The sequence below is a fragment of the Salmo salar genome, chromosome ssa11 (assembly GCF_905237065.1).
Source record: "Salmo salar chromosome ssa11, Ssal_v3.1, whole genome shotgun sequence".
Lineage (NCBI taxonomy): Eukaryota > Metazoa > Chordata > Actinopteri > Salmoniformes > Salmonidae > Salmo > Salmo salar.
The window spans coordinates 79,410,305-79,428,541 of record NC_059452.1 but is presented as its reverse complement, the minus strand read 5'-3'; the positions used below and the strand labels follow the sequence as shown (position 1 = coordinate 79,428,541).

The following is an 18,237-nucleotide window of genomic DNA, read 5'->3' as shown; positions in this document are numbered from 1 at the left end:
CATTGTATTTTATTCCTCATCATGTCTTCTCTACTTTTGGTGGCCTTAACTTCATGTTAGTTTGCAATTATAATATTTACAAAGTTCCAGTGAAACTTTCTGCTTTTCATATGCAGGTTTTCTTGTCATGGTCCTTAATTTATAAGCAGAATTTTTCTCCACACAGATATTATATATGGAATAATCGGGATATATTGTATAAAAATACTTTTGTTTTTTTAATATTGGTTCCGAAATAATATCCTATTGGTGAGCCAACTGGTAAATGCAGAGGGTCTTTTACTTAGTTATAAGGAATTCTTATCACTTTACAAGGTCCCTGTAACACCTAAAGATTTTGCAGTTGTTTTAGATGCCATTCCCTCTGGTGTTGCTTTATTATTCAGGAACGTGTCAAGACCTGACCCTCAGAGCCTACCTTCCGTTGACCCTGTTGACTTATCAGTAGATAAGATTTGTTTCTTTTTTGGTCCATTCAACAACAGAGCGATACGAACCTTGTTTCAGCAGGATATTGTATCTATACCTTATGTCATGCCTTATTGGAATGGATTTATTGATATCTGTTGGAAAAAAGTTTGGATGTTGCCACACATTCCTACTTGTTAACAAAATTAAGGAAGTTTCCTTTAAAATTATTAATAAATATTATCCTGCCAACCACTATGAAGAAAAGGAAAACATCAACTCAAATTACTCCTTTTGTAATGACCACCCATAAACAGTGTTGCATCTTTTTTGGCATTGTATTCATGTAAGAAAACTGTGGCAAGACATTAGTATATTTATAATTGAACACATTTATGAAGATCTTACACTATTGCAGAGAGATGTACTGCTTGGAACCTTTACTTATGATAGAAATAAGCTGAAACATTATGTAATTAATTTCATTATTCTTTTTGGCCATATTTCATATTCACAAATGTAAATTTACAAAATTAACACCACATTTTCTTACCTTAAAATACAGTTCAATTTCTTTTTGTAAGACAATTAAATAGTCTACTAACAAAAAAAGCTGTTAGAACAATAAGTGTATGTATGTCCAGGGGCGAAAATCTGATATCAACTTTGGAGGGGACAATTACATGAAATTTTCTCAAGAGCAATCCCTGAGGGGGGCACCAAAAGTAGTGCTGTAACACGTTGTAATATGGTAAATGTATATTGAGGAACCAAAGAAATAAGGTGTTTGCCATACCCCTAACTACCGGTACCCAAAACTACACAACTAATCACAACAGCAATACCATTGCCTTTAACACATCTTAGTTCAGTTACCAGTTTATAATGTTGCAAAACAAAGACTCAACAAACTTACCTGAGACTCCCTGTCTCTGCCAGTCTGTCCCAGCAAATCTGTCCCCAGCTCTGCTGTCTGTGTGCCATCTGTTGCCTGCTCTGCCTAATGACATCATTGTGAAACATTTCCATTAGCATTTCACTTCTTTCTTATGAACATTTTATCAACTAGTCTTTGAGATATTAGGCTACTAGGGTTCTTACTTTGCATTTTGGGGTACTGAAAAATACTCTGATGTCTGTCTTTTTTCTTTTTTCTGCCATTTTTCTACTTGGCTGGCTACACACACACACAGTGTGTAGGTTATTTACAGTAGGAGATGGGCTTCTATCATCTTATCTTCTATCATTCTATATGGGCTTAGATCTAAAAGGTAGCTAGCAAATGTGAAACGGATTGCAGTGACAAGAGTTGACAGCTGTATGAGTTCACCATTTACACAACATATGCTGCAACCTTTTGTAATTTTAATCATTTGTTTCATATTGGCTGGCTTCCAACAATAGCTGAATTTGCAAAGCTAGCGAGCACCAATTCCGTTTCAGTGGTGTTTGTTATAATCTTTGCTACCCGGGTTAAATAAAGGTGAAATAAAATAAATAAATAAAAGTTCCCTTGCCACAATTTAGCTTTTGCAACGAGACCATTAAATATATTTAAAACAATGGTAGAAGAGAGTGTAGTTCTGTTCAGTTTATCGCTAACCTTATCATAGGGACTTTGAAGCACTAACTTACATCTGCATGCTGATCTTGGAATAAATTGACAATAGCAAAGATTCCATCTTTGATGACGCCACATAAATGGAATAGGTACTAGCTAGCTTAATAGTTAATATTTGTGCGCTAACTCTGCAAATTCAGCTAGTGTGTGTGTGAACCCTGCCAACATAAAACAAAACATTGCTATGGCGCGATTGATTGGATGAACCTCACGTCAGTTACGTGCATTGAGTGCCTTTCAGACAGTAGATACGAACCCTCTGTTGCCAACTAAGGAACTGGCAGTGGATCAAACCATTGTGAGGCAAAGGGTGGGGGGTCGCAATCTTTTGAAACTTTAAAACGTGCTATTAAGTGTCTATAATCAGCACAATTGCTTTCATTGCGTATTATTAATATTATTTAAAATTACATAATTATGTTTACAGTGATATATTGGGGGGGACAAATCATATTTTTCCCAGGATGGGGGGGGTCGTGTCCCCCCGTCCCCCCTGGGATTTCCGCCCTACCGTCCCTTATTAAGGTCCTTGTGTAATGTGATATTGTACCCCTTAGCCCCGCCCCCAGCCCAATTGTCCTTTTTTATATATACACACACACACTTGTGTTCCCACATGTACTTCCTGTATTACTTTGTTGTTAATAAAAAAAAGATGCTATGCTACTATATGCATAGCCATCTTGAGATAACTCCGATGTAGTGTTTTTTTTTCTGAAAGTTGCCGGGATGTCACGTGACCTACTTATGTCAGTACACTCATAACAGCCTAAGCATTACGATACATATATTCGATCAAATAAACATCACGTAGCAAATAAGCTATTACTTTTTTGTTTTTGACCAAATTCGACACTTGACCTCCACACAACATCTCCTCGCTTGGTGACCGAAAAGAACGTTTTTTGGCGTAATTATACCTCCCGCTTCGCCTTTTCCTCTCTGGGATGAGCGGGAGCAGCGGAACTTCCGTAGGGGTGGTAGGGCCAAGAGACCAGGGGCCTTATTTATAAACGTTGCGTAGGCACAAAAGAAAGCGTACGCCACTTTCTAAGCAAACTTGGGGATTTATAAAAACGGGAGACTTACGGGAGAATGTGCGGTCCTCCACGGACACTTTGACCCACAGGTACGCACATTAATTGGAGAAATTGTAACCCGCGACTACGATGGCAAAAGCATGAAACTCGAGAAACGCTTTGAAATTGGTATCATTGTGTAAAATAAATCGAAATATTACATATGAGTTCCCTGGAGTGCACACAAAAAAACCATGACTTAGGATAATAAATTAACGGAGATATGTTTTTGCAAAAGAACCCCTCAAATATGTTGTACAGTTTAATCGGGAATCATATTTAATTGGCTCTGTAATTATTAAACCATACTTGCATGTTATGAAATGTATTCTCATAAATAATAAGGTGAACAGTAGGACAAATTACGTTTCAACTGATGCTGTTTTTGATGCTTCAGTCGGGCAGATACGAGTGCACAGTTTCATATATTACGGTCACATGTTCGTTGCGCAGAACTGTCAATGTGATAATGTCCCTGTCATTGTCAGTTACAATCTGGGTAATTACCACACCTGAAGGTGTTACGCAATTGGGTAGCTTTGACAATGAAATGGGTGGGTATAGAAAGGTATGCAATTACAATGCGTAATGACGCACAATGGCTGCATTAGCACGGTTAGAAGATTTGGCGAATGGAAGATTTACTGGCCAATGATGAGTGGCTTATGAGCCGGTTCCAATTACCAAGAGCTGTTCTCTTGGATCTCTGTGCTGTACTGGGCCCCAGCTTTACAGAGAAGCACCCATGTAACAGTATAGCTTCCGTCCCTCTCCTCGCTCCAACCTGGGCTCGAACCATGGACCATCTGCAACTACTTCAAGGTCTGAGCTAGTGACGTCACCGATTGAAACGCTGTTAGCGCGCACCCCGCTAACTAACTAGCCATTTCACATCGGTTACACCCGCAGAAACCAAGCCGTGCCTGTCCCACTTCAACTCCTTGGCAACCTCGTTAATAGCGTCGATGGTGTCTGAGTTCGCAGGACTGCTGTGAGGACACTGCCGCTGGAGGGTTGTGACGCACGAGGTGCAGTGGAGACGCCAGGGCTGGGCGCACTCAGCTCTCACTCAGCTGCAGCACCACCGACCCCGCTGGAACACTCAGGGAGTAAAAACAATAGTAAATTGTTTGTTTAAATAAACGGTTTAAACAACTTGAATGCATTTGGTTTACGTTTTTCAAACGAGGGAATACTAATTACATACCCGGATCATCCGGTGCGTCCTGCATGTCCGTGTCCTCCGTCGCTACTCCACTCAGGTGGGATTCCCCTATACTACTGCCAAGTCGCCCATCAAGGGGGTTGAGCTCCGGTGTCCCCTTTCCTCCGCTCGTGGCACAAAGACTTTGTCTGTGTAAGGCTATGCGCCTTTTGGCCTCCACTTATGTCGGACCACGTCTTTTTTACCTTCTGAGCCAGCAGCATTCACAGCGTCCGCCACATACCCACTAACGCCTTTTTGGCATTTGTAATGGCCCACACTGTGTCCACCAAACAAGATATTTTTTTTCTTGCTTAACCTCCCTTACAAGACTTACAAGGCTTTTTTTTTTTGCCTTTCTGTTGGGATTTGCCGTCATGCAGTCAGTATGGCTGAATATTAATTAGGGGCGTGTCACTGACTATTTATAGGCAACTATGAGCGTTAAAAGGGTGGGACAAGACGCTCGCTCACGTGGTCAAATGTCGAGCGTGGGACGTGCGTGGGAACTGTGTTATAAATCACAATATTTTTTTGTGCGTAAGCACTTTCTGTGTTTCGTCCGTACGCTACCTTTTGAGTGAATCCTCCGCACAGTTTTGAGGCCCCAGAGGTGGCAGAACGGAGTACTCGGGTCGGGGTGTAAACAGTCTATAACCAAAACCATCTTCTGAAGCCAACCAAGCCATGTTGTGACTCAGCGGTAAGAAAATTACGATTATACAGCTACAGCAAATAAATCTAATATACCATAGTTTGGTTTACTCAATATGTAACCAAAATAAGAATTGTATGCACTATTAGATGAATACAATAATTTAACAGTCTAAAGAGTCATTCCTTTTCATGCTCATTAAAACAAGACCCCTATAAGAGAATGGTTTGTATTTTCTTTCTCCATTGGCCAAGGAGTTACAACCTGAAACGTGATTGGAGTGGTATTTTACCAGGCTGTCATATAGCTTTGCCGGTTGTCCTTGTAGGTAGACAAACTTGCAGGATTGTGTTAATAATCTGAACTGTGATCTACTTTAAAGGTCTACTACACAATTTCGTGTATGAAAATGTAGACTGGGCGATTTATAGATGACAAATAGAGCTTTGAATTTCACTGGAGGCAAAATAAAATGATTTGCTCTCCTAGCGAAGGGCCCTAGTATATATCATATAATAATGTTAAACATAGAAGGATGAGCTTAAAACGTTCTGTGCCCAAGAATGCCAAGGTAACCTGTCTAAATCGCCCCATAGCACTCACATCTGTAGCCATGAAATGCATTGAATCGCTCACATCAACACCATCATCCCAGACAACCTGGACCCATTCCAATTCTCATACCGCCCCAACAGTTCCACAGCTTTCTCTGCCCTTAATCTTGTTCTGAACACCTCCAAAACAAAGGTCATGTTGTTCGGTAAGAAGAATAGCCCTCTCCCCACTGGTGTGATTACTACCTCTGAAGGTTTAGAGCTTGAAGTAGTCACCTCATACAAGTACCTGGGGTTATGGCTAGACGGTACACTATCCTTCTCTCAGCACATATCAAAGCTGCAGGCTAAGGTTAACTCGACTTGGTTTCCTCTATTGTAATCGCTCCTCTTTCACAAAAGCTGCAAAATTAACCTTGATTCAGTTTACCATCCTACCCAAGCTAGATTTTTTTTGATTTGATTTAACCTTTTATTTAACTAGTCAAGTCAGTTAAGAACAAGTTCTTATTTACAATGACAGCATACCCCGGCCAAACCCGGACGACTCTGGGCCAATTGCGCGCCGCCCTATGGGACTCCCAATCACGGTCGGTTGTGATACAGCCTGGATTCGAACCAGGGTGTCTGTAGTGACGCCTCAAGCACTGAGAGGCAGTGCCTTAGACCGCTGCACCAATCTGGAACCCAATTTTGGAGATGTAATTTATAGATCGGCAGGTAAGGGTGCTCTCGAACGGCTAGATGTTCTTTACCATTCGGCCATCAGATCTGCCCCCAACCCGTCGCAAGACCGACAGGTCGATGCTTATTTATAAAACCCTCTTCGGCCTCACTCCCCCTATCTGAGATATCTACTGCAGCCCTCATCCTCCATATACCACACCCGTTCTGCCAGTCACATTCTGTTAAAGGTCCCCAATGCACACGTCTGCCTGGGTCGCTCCCCTTTTCAGTTCGCTGCAGCTAGCGACTGGAACGAGCTGCAACAAACACTCAACTGGACAGTTTTTAATCGCAATCTCTTCATTCAAACTCAGTCATGGACACTCTTACTGACAGTTGTGGCTGCTTCGCGTGATGTATTGTCGTCTCTACCTTCTTGCACTTTGTACTGTTGTGTTTGCCCAATAATGTTTGTACCATGTTGTGCTGCTGCCATGTGTACCCGCAAAACACCAGTCTCAACGTCAACAGTGAAGAGGCGACCCCGGGATGCTGGACTTAAAGGCAGAGTTGCAAAGAAAGAGCCATATCTCAGATCGGCCAATAAAAGTTAAATATTAAGACGGGCAAAAGAACACAGACACTGGACAAAGGAACTCTGCCTAGAAGGCCAGCATCCCGGAGTTGCCTCTTCACTGTTGACGTTGAGACTGGTATTTAATGAAGCTGCCAGTTGATGACTTGTGAGGCGTCTGTTTCTCAAACTAGACACTAATGTACTTGTCCTCTTGCTCAGTTGTGCACCGGGGCATCCCACTCTTTCTATTCTGGTTAGAGACAGTTTGCACTGTTCTGTGAAGGGAGTAGTATACAGCATTGTACAAGATCTTCAGTTCCTTAGCAATTTCTCACATGGAATAGCCTTCATTTCTCAGAATAAGAATAGACTGACGAGTTTCAGAAGAAAGTTATTTGTTTCTGGCCATTTTGAGCCTGTAATCAAACCCACAAATGCTGATACTCCAAATACTCAACTAGTCTAAAGAAGGACAGTTTTATTGCTTGTTTAATCAGAACAACAGTTTTCAGCTGTGCTAACAATTGCAAAAGGGTTTTCTAATGATCAATTAGCCTTTTAAAATGATAAACTTGGATTAGCTAACACAACGTGCCATTGGAACACAGGAGTGATGGTTGCTGATAATGGGCCTCTGTACACCTATGTAGATATTCCATAAAAATATTATTCCATTTCCAGCTACAATAGTCATTTACAACATTAACAATGTCTACACTGTATTTCTGATCAATTTGATGTTATTTTAATGGACAACATTTTTTGCTTTTCTTTCAAAAACAAGGACATTTCTAAGTGACCCCAAACTTTTGAATGTTAGTGTATATATTTTTAAAGATGACGCAATCTCTACATTGCACTCCACACTGCCCTTTCCCAAAAGGAACACCTATGTGAGAATGCTATTCATTGACTACTGCTCAGTGTTCACCACCATAGTGCCCTCTAAGCGCATCACTATTGCTAAGGACCCTGGGACTGAACACATCCCTCTAACTGGATCCTAGATTTCCTGACGGGCCGTCCCCAGGTGCTGAGGGTAGGCAACAACACATCTGCCACACTGACCCTCAACACAGAGGCCCCTCGGGTGCAGGCTTAGTCCCCTTCTATAATCAGTTTACCCACAACTGCGTGGCCGCGCATGACTCCAACGAACAGAGCGGCATGTCTTGGTCTTTATTGTAATCAGAGGGCTAATATAAATACTATGCATGCCAGTCGCTCTTGGCTAAGAGTTGAGGAGAGACTGACTATTTTTTTTTTTTTTGTAAGAAATACAATTCCAAATTGTTTGCATACTCAATTTACACACACACACTTACCCCACATGCCACCAGGGGTCTTTTCACAGTCCCCAAATCCAGAACAAATTCAAAAAAGCGTACTGTATTATATAAAGCCATTATTGCTCAAATGAACAGAAAATCTGGTTTAAAAAAACATAAAGCAACACCTTACGGCACAACGCCTCTCCCCTATTTGACCTAGATATTTTGTATGTATTTATATGTAGACTACGTTTTGAAACGTATATAGTTATGTTGTCTATTAATGTTCTGTATTATGTCATGTTACTTGCTTTGTGTGGACCCCAGGAAGAGTAGCTGCTGCTTCCGCAACAGCTAATGGGGATCCTAATAAAATACAAAAATCATTAAGCTTGCTAATGACAGCTGGTGGTAGGCCTGATCACTGATGACGACGAGAGCCTATAGGGAGCAGGTTCTGTCACGGTCCAAACACAGCTGTAAAGAGGGCACTAGAATGCCGCTTCCCCCTCAGGAGGCTGAAAAGATGGGCTCTCAGACCCTCAAAGTTATACAGCTGCACAATTGAGAGCATCTTGACTGGCTACATCACTGCTTGGTATGGCAACTGCTTGGCATCTGACCGTAAGGTGCTACAGATGGAAGTGCGTGCATATGTACCAGTACATCACTGGGGCCTAGCTCCCTGCCATCCAGGACCTCTATAACAGGCGGTGTCCGAGGAAGGCACTTAAAATTGTAAAAGACTCCAGCCACCCAAGTCACAGACAGTTGTCTCTGCTACCACATGGCAAGTGGTACCAGAGAGCCAAGTCTGGGACCAAAAGCCTCCTGAACAGCTTCTACCCCCAATCTATAAGACTGCTGAACAGTTCATCAAATGGCTACCAGGACTATTTGCATTGATCCCCTATTTATTTTTATTTTTTGCACTGACTCTCTTGCACTAGCTCTATGCACTCAATGGACACAAACACTTTTATATACGCTACATCTATCCTGATTGCCTAGTCACTTTTACCCCTACCTACATGTACACATTACCCCAATTACCTCAACTACAAAAGTACCCCTCCTGCACATTGACTCGGTACTGGTATTCCTTCTATATACTGTAGCCTCGCCATTGTTACTTTATTATTTCCTTTTTTTAAGGAAACATTTAACGGTACATTTTTTATTTTTTACAAAGTTATATGTAATAAAACAAAAGTAAGCCTAAGGACCATATTTCAAACTCGATTGTAGCTTTATTGTTGTTATCCAAAAAATATATTTTATTGGATAGGACCATTTACCCTGGTAAATAAGAGCTTTACAGGTTTCTTAACCCAACCTTACAAACATGAGTAAATGTCAGTGCTGAAGCCAGAGTGGCTATTACAGAAGGCACAGAATAAAATAGAAGTAAAATAAAAGTCCATAATTACTCAATTTGGAATAGTAAAAAAATACCCATAAACCAACAAGATAATCAGATAGCTTTTACAGTCCCATTTTTTTCATCTAACATTACGCTAACCCTTCAAACCTTATTTGATATGCTTTACAAGTGGTTACGAGCTAGAAGAATACCATCTTTGGTGAGAATTTGTGGTTGCAGCACATGAAAAAAAAGAGTCCCAGAACAATATTAAGTATCAATGTTATAGAAAAAGAAACTGTAAATGAATGTATGAAGATAGATTGCCTGTTCTCACATGTCAGTTTGGTTTCAGTAGACCCCATTTGTCAGTGTAGTTCAGCCTTGAACAGCTTGGTAAAAAGGAGCTAATCGCATGTCAGTCCGTAGGTCCATCCTTCTGTCTGTTACTCTTTCAGCCAGGTGAGCAGTTGAGGTGCGTAGTAGGTGATGATGATGTCAGCACCTAAAGGGAAGAATATAGAACTAGAGCAGTAGAACTCAATCTTTCTCTATAGAAAACAGAGCACGGTTCCTCCAGACCCAATGACTCCCTTCCCCTCTCACCTGCCCTGCGGAAGGCGGTCATAGATTCCAGTACAGCGGTGCGCAGGTCAAAGGCTCCAGCCTGAGCTCCATGCCATAGCATGGCAAACTCCCCTGACACATTATACACCGCCAGTGGGTGATTGGGGTGCTGGAAGGGAGCAGAGGAGGGTGGTGAGAAAAACAGAGCAGGTAAAAGCAGAAGGGTTTTGTAGTCTTCATAACAACTGATGATAGGCTTGTTTGTGTACCCTTGGATGTGAACTTAGTGTTTGGTTATTTAGCTGAAACTATCGATACTGATCCTGAAACTTTGTAACCATGCAGAGAAAAATGAGTCATAACATACTAACCTTGTCTTTGACCTCCCTCACTATGTCCAGATAGGGCAGTCCTGGCTTCACCATCAGCATATCTGCCCCCTCCTTGACATCTCTGTCCTGAGAGAGAAAAAAAACTCAACCACCTGGGTAAATTGACTAGCTCTGACAAAAACACACTCTCTCCCTACCTTTCATACACATGCATGCAATTCACAGACACTCTTACCACAGCTCGCAGTGCCAGGCCCCTTGCACCAGGTGGCAGCTGATAACAACGCCTGTCTCCAAATGCTGGTGTGGACTGTGCTGCATCTCTACACACACAAAAACAGAGCTTCCTTAGAGCATCCTGTCAAATAATAACTGGTTAGTAAATACCTTTTCTGTCCATACTTGGTTTTACAATCATTAGTTACCTGAAGGGACCATAGTAACAGGAAGCAAATTTAGCACTGTAGCTTAGTACTGAAACCTGGGGGGAAGGAGGAAAAACATTACTTTTTTCCCCCAGGTGATTCGGCCTTAATGGCTTCTTCACTAAGGGTTTCCTTATGGCAAATGCTTTCCTTTCCTTATTGAGTTCATATGAATATAAGGTTATGTACAAACTAGTGATCCCATCTGTTACCTTGTTGCCCATGTCGTTGGACATCAGTGATTGTTTGATGGCTCCCACTCGCCCATCCATCATATCAGAGGGTGCAATGATGTGACAGCCTGTACAAGACGAACAAGAGATCTTAAACTATTGACATGGGTGTGGTGCCCTTTTGAGCAGTATCAACATCGGTCCAGTACCCTATTTTTAGAAGTGCGAGTAGATAACAGAGAGGGGAGGAGAGACCAGACTCACCAGCACGGGCGTATGCCAATGCCACTTCTGCCAGACGCTGGCAACTGGCACCATTGTCCAGAGTGCCATCCTCCCGCAAGATTCCTGAGGGCCAATCAGAGTGCAGTCTTATAACACTATAGTGTTAATCAAAGGAAATCAGATTTGCATTAGTTGTAGATGAAAAGATGTGATAGAGTGACTGACCACAGTGTCCATGTGAGGTGTAGGGACAGAGGCAGACGTCACAGGCCATCAGCAGGTCAGGGAAAAGAGAGCTTATCTTCTTCACAGCCAATACTGCCGGAGTATCACCTGTGTCTGCACCCGAACCCCTCTCATCCTGAGAAGAAAGGTCAAAGGTATGACAGTGTGCAAGTGTAACCGATGTGAAATGGCTAGTTAGTTAGCGGCGGTGCGCGCTAATAGCGTTTCAATCGGGTGACGTCACTCGCTCTGAGACCTGAAGTAGTTGTTCCCCTTGCTCTGCAAGGGCCGTGGCTTTTGTGGCGCGATGGGTAACGATGCTTTGTGGATGTCAGTTGTTCATGTGTGCAGAGGGTCCCTGGTTCAAGCCCAGGTTGGGGCGAGGAGAGGGACGGAAGCTATACTGTTACACAAGGTTGGAGTTATAAGCCCTTCAGAGTTGATGTAATGGCAAAAAAATTAAAAACATTTTACGAGTGCATATACTTTACTGTACCTTTGCGATTTTGGCAGGCACACCGAAAATCAGCACACACTTCAAGCCTTTCTCCACAAGGGGGCGGAGCATGCCTTCGAGTTTATTCACTCCATATCTGTGAGGAGAAAAAGAGATTGAGGGGGACACAGGGAATGGACAAACTAAAGTGCTAATTCAATACCACTTTGAGGCAAGCAATTACAAAGTGGCACTTCATTATCAATGCACTGGGATGTATTTGATCTCTATAGCCTAAAATCATGTTTGTTTTGGTCAACAAACCAAATCAGACTGAGTGAGAACTATTAACAGTAATTTCAACACTGACGCATAATAGTACCAAGGCTTAGGCCTCAGTATTACATCGCAGCCTATTTTATTGTAACCAAATGGTGCATGAGCAGGGAGGGTTGTGTGGGACAAACAGCTAACGGATTCTCTTCTTATCTGGATCCACCCTGCCTCACAGTATTTATCTGGAGGTCACAGCCTTGATCTCAATGGTTCCCATCCCCCACTCATTCTCACTCTTTCAGATGACTTTGAAACAAAGACTTCGAATAAAAATCATCTTTCAAAGTCATTTATGTTGTAAAATATGATTACAACAAATTACACATTAACAGCACATTGTGGGTATTCAACTACTGTACCGAGTGTAGATAAGCAATTACCATAGATGAGATAATCAACCACATGAACAAGTTATCTGGAGTCATTACCTGGCCTGGCCTGGTAGACTAGCGATGGGCTCCACTGCATCAGGACTGTCACTGTTGGAGAAAAGAACCAGAAAGCTGCCATGTCATAAAAACACATAGCCACTCAGATACATTTACATTTACATTTTTTTACATTTTAGTCATTTAGCAGACGCTCTTATCCAGAGCGACTTACAGTAGTGAATGCATACATTTTTTTTTTGTACTGGCCCCCCGTGGGAATCAAACCCACAACCCTGGCGTTGCAAACACCATGCTCTACCAACTGAGCCACAAGGAAGGCCAGATACAGCCCACAGTATAACTGACTATGACACAGGGGAATATGTCATTTGTATCACAACATCAAGACGACATCCTAGTGTGTGTGTGTGTGTGTGTGTGTGTGTGTGTGTGTGTGTGGGGGGGGAGAGGAGAGGAGACATTACGTGACGAAGATGGGGTAAATAAGATTCTCAGGTCTCAAGTCTGAGGCGCAGCTCTGCCAGCATCTGAGTGTTGCGTGAAAATAGCCACTGTGGAGGAGAGAATCGACCGGCTGCATCTTTGCGCTGAGAGAAAGAGAGAGGGTTGTTAATGTCACCCCCACATTTCTGAGATGCATTGGAATGAGAGAGTGGTTTAGGCTATAACCTGACTTAAACTAAACAATTGGATGACCCTGAGTGACAGCAGTGATAATGCTTGCATTCACACAGCTTGAGGATGAATAATTGCTCACATTTATGATAGCCCATGCCAGATCCCTTTAATTCTAGAATTTCAAGATTGACATTCAAGGTCTACATTTATGAGAACTAAGCTAAATTGGATGTAACGAACGACAGACGTAATGAACGACAGAAAGCTAACTTCGACTATCAACAATCATGTGCTCAAATGGGCCAATGATATGCTCCATGCGCCACACGACTAGAAAACACACTTGCAACTCCTCCTGGTCATATTCCGCAGATTTGTCCACCTTGCAACATCAAAAACGTAACTAGTCAGCATGAATTAACATACAACAATGTTAAATTGACTAAAATAAATACATGGATTTCGGTGTTCTTGCCTTGTACAGTCCGTCTGTCCTCCTTGGCTTGCACTAGACGCAGACACTGAACTGCACAAATTGTTCCGTAAACGTGCAAGTTCCCGCGATAGTACGCGGTAGATTTAAGTGAAGGAATGAAAACATTATGAAAAGGCTAACCTGACACTTGAATCGGAATTGAGGTAAAAACTAAAAGGAGAAGAAAAAAAAGCTAAACCTTGTCATGTCCTATAATAACCCATATTATTTGACACATACACAGATGGATAACGTATATGTAGCTAGTATGAGACGGTAAGGGCTACGAGGTAACGTTAGCTGTTGATTGTGCGAGCGCTGTAACGTTACTGTAGCTCAGCTAACGTCAGCTACTAGGTAGCCTAATGATCTGACAATAACAGCATTTTACCAGCTAGCTAGACCACTGTAACATTATCGGGAATCGTTTGTGAGCGATTGTTGTCCGTTAAAACCATGAATGTAACCAGGCAGTTAGCTAGCTGGCGAACGATTTCAACTGTCACCACAGTACAGTAGTCTTTGATCATGACTCAGTCCCATTACATTACACATAAGTCATTGGACAAAAGGCGTCTTGTAGGGGGGGAGTTTTGTGAAGATCCCCGACGCTCGGTCTGAACACTAACATGCATTGCTTGCGGTACGGTTTTGGACGCATAAGGACTTATCTTTCATATCAGCAAGAAAGAAAAAAAGGTTACATTGATAGAGAGTTGGGCCAGTAACCGAAAGGTTGCTGGATCGAATCCCCGAGCTGACAAGGTAAAAATCTGTCGTTCTGCCCCTGAACAAGGCAGTTAACCCACTGTTCCCCGGTAGGCCGTCATTGTAAATAAGAAGCTGTTCTTCGCGCTAATTAGCTATCTAGCATGCTCCGAACACCTGTGTAAGCATTAGGCCATATGTCCACTAGATGCACATGTATTTTGCCATATGTTGTTTTTGACAGATGTCTAGCCCACATTTTCCGTACTTGATGCACATGCGCTTCGCAAGGCTGGAGAATGGTTTTCAGCATGGAGCACATCTTCGACCAAAGCTAGCTAATAATTAAAACAGATGAAAGTTATTCTCCTATTGACCTACTGGTTTCATTGGCTGGTAGAGCTGCCGACTGATTGGGGCGCACAAAGGCTCACTGCGACAGTTAATCTAGTTCGTTTCTATTCCTCTGTCACATTCATCTATAGCAACATCAATACATGTAACTGGTTGTTCCCAAATAGAGTATTACTGATTTCACTAGTTTACCCTCACATTTCTATGTGAATTTGGTCGGGTCGTCCAAAAAGCTACATATTGTAGCGTTAAATTAAGACCTGTTTTCATGAATTTTTACAATATAACGTCAGACAATTTTTTTTTATTTTTTAATACAACTCCCATCTGATGTTGACATTAGGATACTATTTGAGAGCACTAGTTTGCTCCAAAAGTGGTTATAGCTTTGACTGCATGCTGACAGTGAATTCAGTGGCTAACTACACTACAAACATAATTTTGCCAGGTTCCTGTGAAGCAATTGTAATGTCCATCACAACGTACAAAAGAGTTTCCTGATTAGCAAGGGGTAGTCTGTTTTAATTTAATTTTGTATGAGAAACATTGTTTCGGATCATTTTGAGGGGATTTCACTAGTTATTTAATGGGGAATTGGGCTTGTTTATTTAGAATCGATTCACGTTTAGATGGAGTATTTGGCTGTTTTGGTTGCCAGAACCAATTAGATTCTAAACAGAACATATAAGGTCCTCGGACTATAAGGAGTAACGATGGGCTCCTTTAGTCCATTATTGGGATACTGTCATACACCCTTGATACATTGTAGGCTATTTGTGAAGGACACATACATTTTCACTTCTAGACTAAGATTAGTCTAGAAGACAGAATGAGATTCTAACAATGTTTGCAACGTTTGATAGTTGTTTCAATCAACTTCACGCTTGTTACAATATAGCTTGGTAAAAGGGAAGTGAAGTAAATACTGTCACTTTGTTGATGTTTACAGTGTAACATTAGGTCAATTTCAATACGTAAACTGTTGTCATGCTCTGAATAAAATGTCTCTGTTTCTAAATAAAGGCAGAACAACTTGATTCCATGAAGACATCCTCCACATGTGAAGGTCTTCATTGGCTCACAGTATTTCGTCCTCTCTGCCCCCACTGTCTTCAATGATGTAGGTGTGCTTGATCGTCTGTGCAGCAGTTCCTTGTTAAGGGCCATTTCCTATTGCCTTCTGTGGATTTCTGCCCAGACCTCAATGTCTCCCTTCCCTCACACTTTACCACCCTGAGTCTGGAAACGTCACATCTCCTGAGTCGAACCAGTGAGTCTACCCCATTCGGTCCCTGGTTGAACAGTCCACCAGAATCCACTCCCTCCACCTTAAGGCCATGCTGTTCTCCCTGCGGGAGCTGGTCCAATGGCTGGGCTTTGCCACGTTCGAGCTCTTCCTCCACCTGGGGGCTCTGCTGGTCTTCAGTGTGCTAGTAGCTCTGCGGGCTGACCTGTTTGCCCCTGGCATGAGCTGGTGGCTGGTCTTCGCCCCTCTGTTTGCCGCTGATGGTCTCAGCACCTACTTCACGGCCATTGTATCCATCCGGCTGTACCAGGAGAATGAGAAAAGGCTAGCAGTGCTGAGGCTGCTGTGGGTGCTGATGGTGCTCGGCCTCAAGCTGGTGTGTGAGGTGCTGCTGTGCCAGAAGTTGGTTGAGCAGGAACAGGCACGCGACCTGTGGTTCGGTCCTATCATCTCACCGCTCTTCATCCTCCTGCAGCTACTGATGATCCGCGCCTGCCGTGTCAACTGATTCCAAGGGCGGTGTGATGAGGGCAGGAGTAATTTATCAGCCATAGAAGATCAGGGTTTATTCATACTAGGGGACTGTTTTAATTAACTGACTATTGAGAAATAGTTGTTGGACTAATGACTGGAGATATGAGGGTCACAGGCTTCCCCTCCATTTCTAACCTTGTCTGAGGACAGTGTGACAGAATGTGTTTTCCATGAGCAGTCCTTTGTCAGTATGGCTCTCCTGGACATTGCTTCCTGTGGATACCTTTTTTTGTATTAGATCTGTTATGGACCTCTTGCTCAAGCATGTATTGATGGCCTCATTTTATCCTTCTTTGTAATTTATTTCCTGATGTGATGCTGGGGAGGGACATTTGAGAATTGAAGTAATCTGTCTTTTGAATTTGGTAAGACTGTCTGCAGCTTTGTTTGTTTTAGTCCATTTATTATGTTTTTGTTTTTGGTACCCTTGTTGTGTTTCTATATACAGTATCAAAGTACCTTATCCTCTGCAGCAGTGGTAACTCTGGGTCTTCCTTTCCTTTGGCGGTCCTCATGAGAGTGCTTGATGGTTTTTGCGACTGCACTTGAAGAAACTTTTCCGGATTGACTGACCTTCATATCTTAAAGTAATGATAGACTGTCGTTTCTCTTTGCTTATTTGAGCTGTTCTTGCCATAATATGTACTTGGTATTTTACCAAATAGGGCTATCTTCTGTATACCACACCCCTAACTTGTCACAACACAACTGATTTCCTCAAATGCATTAAGGAAAGAAATTCCACGAATGAACTTTTAACAAGGTACACCCGTTAATTGAAATGCATTCCAGGTGACTACCTCATGAAGCTGGTTGAGAGAATGCCAAGAGTGTGCAAAGCTGTCATCAAAGTGTGGCTACTTTGAAGAATCTCAAATATAAATTGTTTAACACTTGTTTTGGTTACTACATGATTCCAAATGTGTTATTTCATAGTTTTGATGTCTTCACTATTATCCTAGAATGTAGAAAATAGTAAAAATAAAGAAAGATCCTTGAATGATTAGGTGTGTAAATTTTTTATTGTCACTGTATGTGTAAATAAACATTTTGAGCTGGTAAAGTTTATCATGCAATATTATTTCAGCTCCTCAAAAATCTATGAAACATGAATCAGTCAACTTTGGATCAATTCTGAACAGACACAATACCGTTGTGTATTTTGTAGACTTGGATATTTGGTACAGTATGTCGTCCACTGTTATCCCTCGTGATGACGAAGTGTGACCACGTTGTGTCGCTATTTACATTGAAGATGAGAATGGTGACCTCTTCCTCAATTTCCGATGCCCAAGTCAACATTGGGAAGGAAGGACATTCAAGTAATAAAACTAAAGCAAAGTTCACATGGGCGTGAGTTCATGGAAGGAAAAGTCTTAACCGTAATAAAATGTTTTATTTAGCTGTTTGACCATTTTGGGCTCATCAAGCACTAATCGACTTTTTTTTCTCTCCTGTTATTACGTGGATGACGGTGAATCCAATATGATCCACACACCAACTATAGTCTAACAGGATTCCATCTAAAGTTCTTCCTAAATAACTTGTAGATTAATAGCAGGCATAGCCTGTCATAATGAATTAGATTATATCTAAGACATTTTTCTTTAGAGGCAACAGCAATGACTTTTTTTGTGTCTTGGACTTTCCTCAGATGAAAACCTCAGAGCTTTGTTCTTTTTAAGCAAAGCATATCAAAAACAAGTTTAAAATATGGAATTGAACTCTTTCTCGCTCTTTCTCTTTTTAAAAAAAAAATCCATTGCATATAGGATGCATTTTTACAAATCATT

The 18,237-nt window shown here is 41.8% G+C and overlaps 2 protein-coding genes and 1 long non-coding RNA gene across 9 annotated transcripts; 1 reads left to right on the top strand and 2 right to left on the bottom strand.

Annotated features, from left to right (window-relative positions):
- Nucleotides 1-3,357: 3,357 nt before the first annotated feature.
- Nucleotides 3,358-4,697, bottom strand: LOC106563310 (uncharacterized). Its single transcript, XR_001319229.2, has 2 exons — nucleotides 4,316-4,697; nucleotides 3,358-4,209 (listed from the first exon to the last, which is right to left on the bottom strand). It is a non-coding gene; the product is annotated as an uncharacterized lncRNA (long non-coding RNA).
- Nucleotides 4,698-4,772: 75 nt separating this feature from the next.
- On the top strand, nucleotides 4,773-17,507 carry LOC106563308 (transmembrane protein 203). Of its 5 annotated transcripts, none has more exons than XM_014128808.2 (2): nucleotides 4,773-5,015; nucleotides 15,688-17,507. In XM_014128808.2, the coding sequence occupies exon 2, from the start codon at nucleotides 16,002-16,004 to the stop codon at nucleotides 16,416-16,418; it is 417 nt and encodes a 138-aa protein (XP_013984283.2). In that variant the 5' UTR covers nucleotides 4,773-5,015; nucleotides 15,688-16,001; the 3' UTR covers nucleotides 16,419-17,507. The 5 variants fall into 5 exon arrangements, with proteins under 5 accessions (XP_013984283.2, XP_013984281.2, XP_013984285.2 ...); XM_014128806.2 differs by lacking the exon at nucleotides 4,773-5,015 and adding an exon at nucleotides 13,572-13,766; XM_014128810.2 differs by lacking the exon at nucleotides 4,773-5,015 and adding an exon at nucleotides 13,686-13,766 and having other exon boundaries at nucleotides 15,789-17,507.
- On the bottom strand, nucleotides 9,266-13,869 carry LOC106563307 (delta-aminolevulinic acid dehydratase). Of its 3 annotated transcripts, none has more exons than XM_014128803.2 (12): nucleotides 13,603-13,869; nucleotides 12,974-13,096; nucleotides 12,546-12,596; nucleotides 11,842-11,938; nucleotides 11,346-11,481; nucleotides 11,160-11,243; nucleotides 10,935-11,023; nucleotides 10,723-10,778; nucleotides 10,533-10,620; nucleotides 10,337-10,423; nucleotides 10,005-10,134; nucleotides 9,266-9,903 (listed from the first exon to the last, which is right to left on the bottom strand). In XM_014128803.2, exons 2-12 carry the CDS (start codon nucleotides 13,087-13,089, stop codon nucleotides 9,845-9,847), a joined length of 993 nt encoding a protein of 330 aa, XP_013984278.1. In that variant the 5' UTR covers nucleotides 13,090-13,096; nucleotides 13,603-13,869; the 3' UTR covers nucleotides 9,266-9,844. The 3 variants fall into 3 exon arrangements, with proteins under 3 accessions (XP_013984278.1, XP_013984279.1, XP_013984280.1); XM_014128804.2 differs by having other exon boundaries at nucleotides 13,583-13,705; XM_014128805.2 differs by lacking the exon at nucleotides 13,603-13,869 and adding an exon at nucleotides 13,267-13,399.
- Nucleotides 17,508-18,237: the final 730 nt, after the last annotated feature.

What these genes read in the sequence shown, in the direction of transcription:
- LOC106563307 (XM_014128803.2), bottom strand. Translation starts at nt 13,089, where the DNA reads ATGCAGCCGGTCGATTCTCTCCTCCACAGTGGCTATTTTCACGCAACA. An exon ending in ATTTACCCCATCTTCGTCAC is followed by an intron (nt 12,597 to 12,973) that starts GTAATGTCTCCT and finishes TTTCTCCAACAG; the next exon opens with TGACAGTCCTGATGCAGTGG. An exon ending in AGTCTACCAGGCCAGGCCAG is followed by an intron (nt 11,939 to 12,545) that starts GTAATGACTCCA and finishes TTCTCCTCACAG; the next exon opens with ATATGGAGTGAATAAACTCG.
- LOC106563308 (XM_014128808.2), top strand. Translation starts at nt 16,002, where the DNA reads ATGCTGTTCTCCCTGCGGGAGCTGGTCCAATGGCTGGGCTTTGCCACG.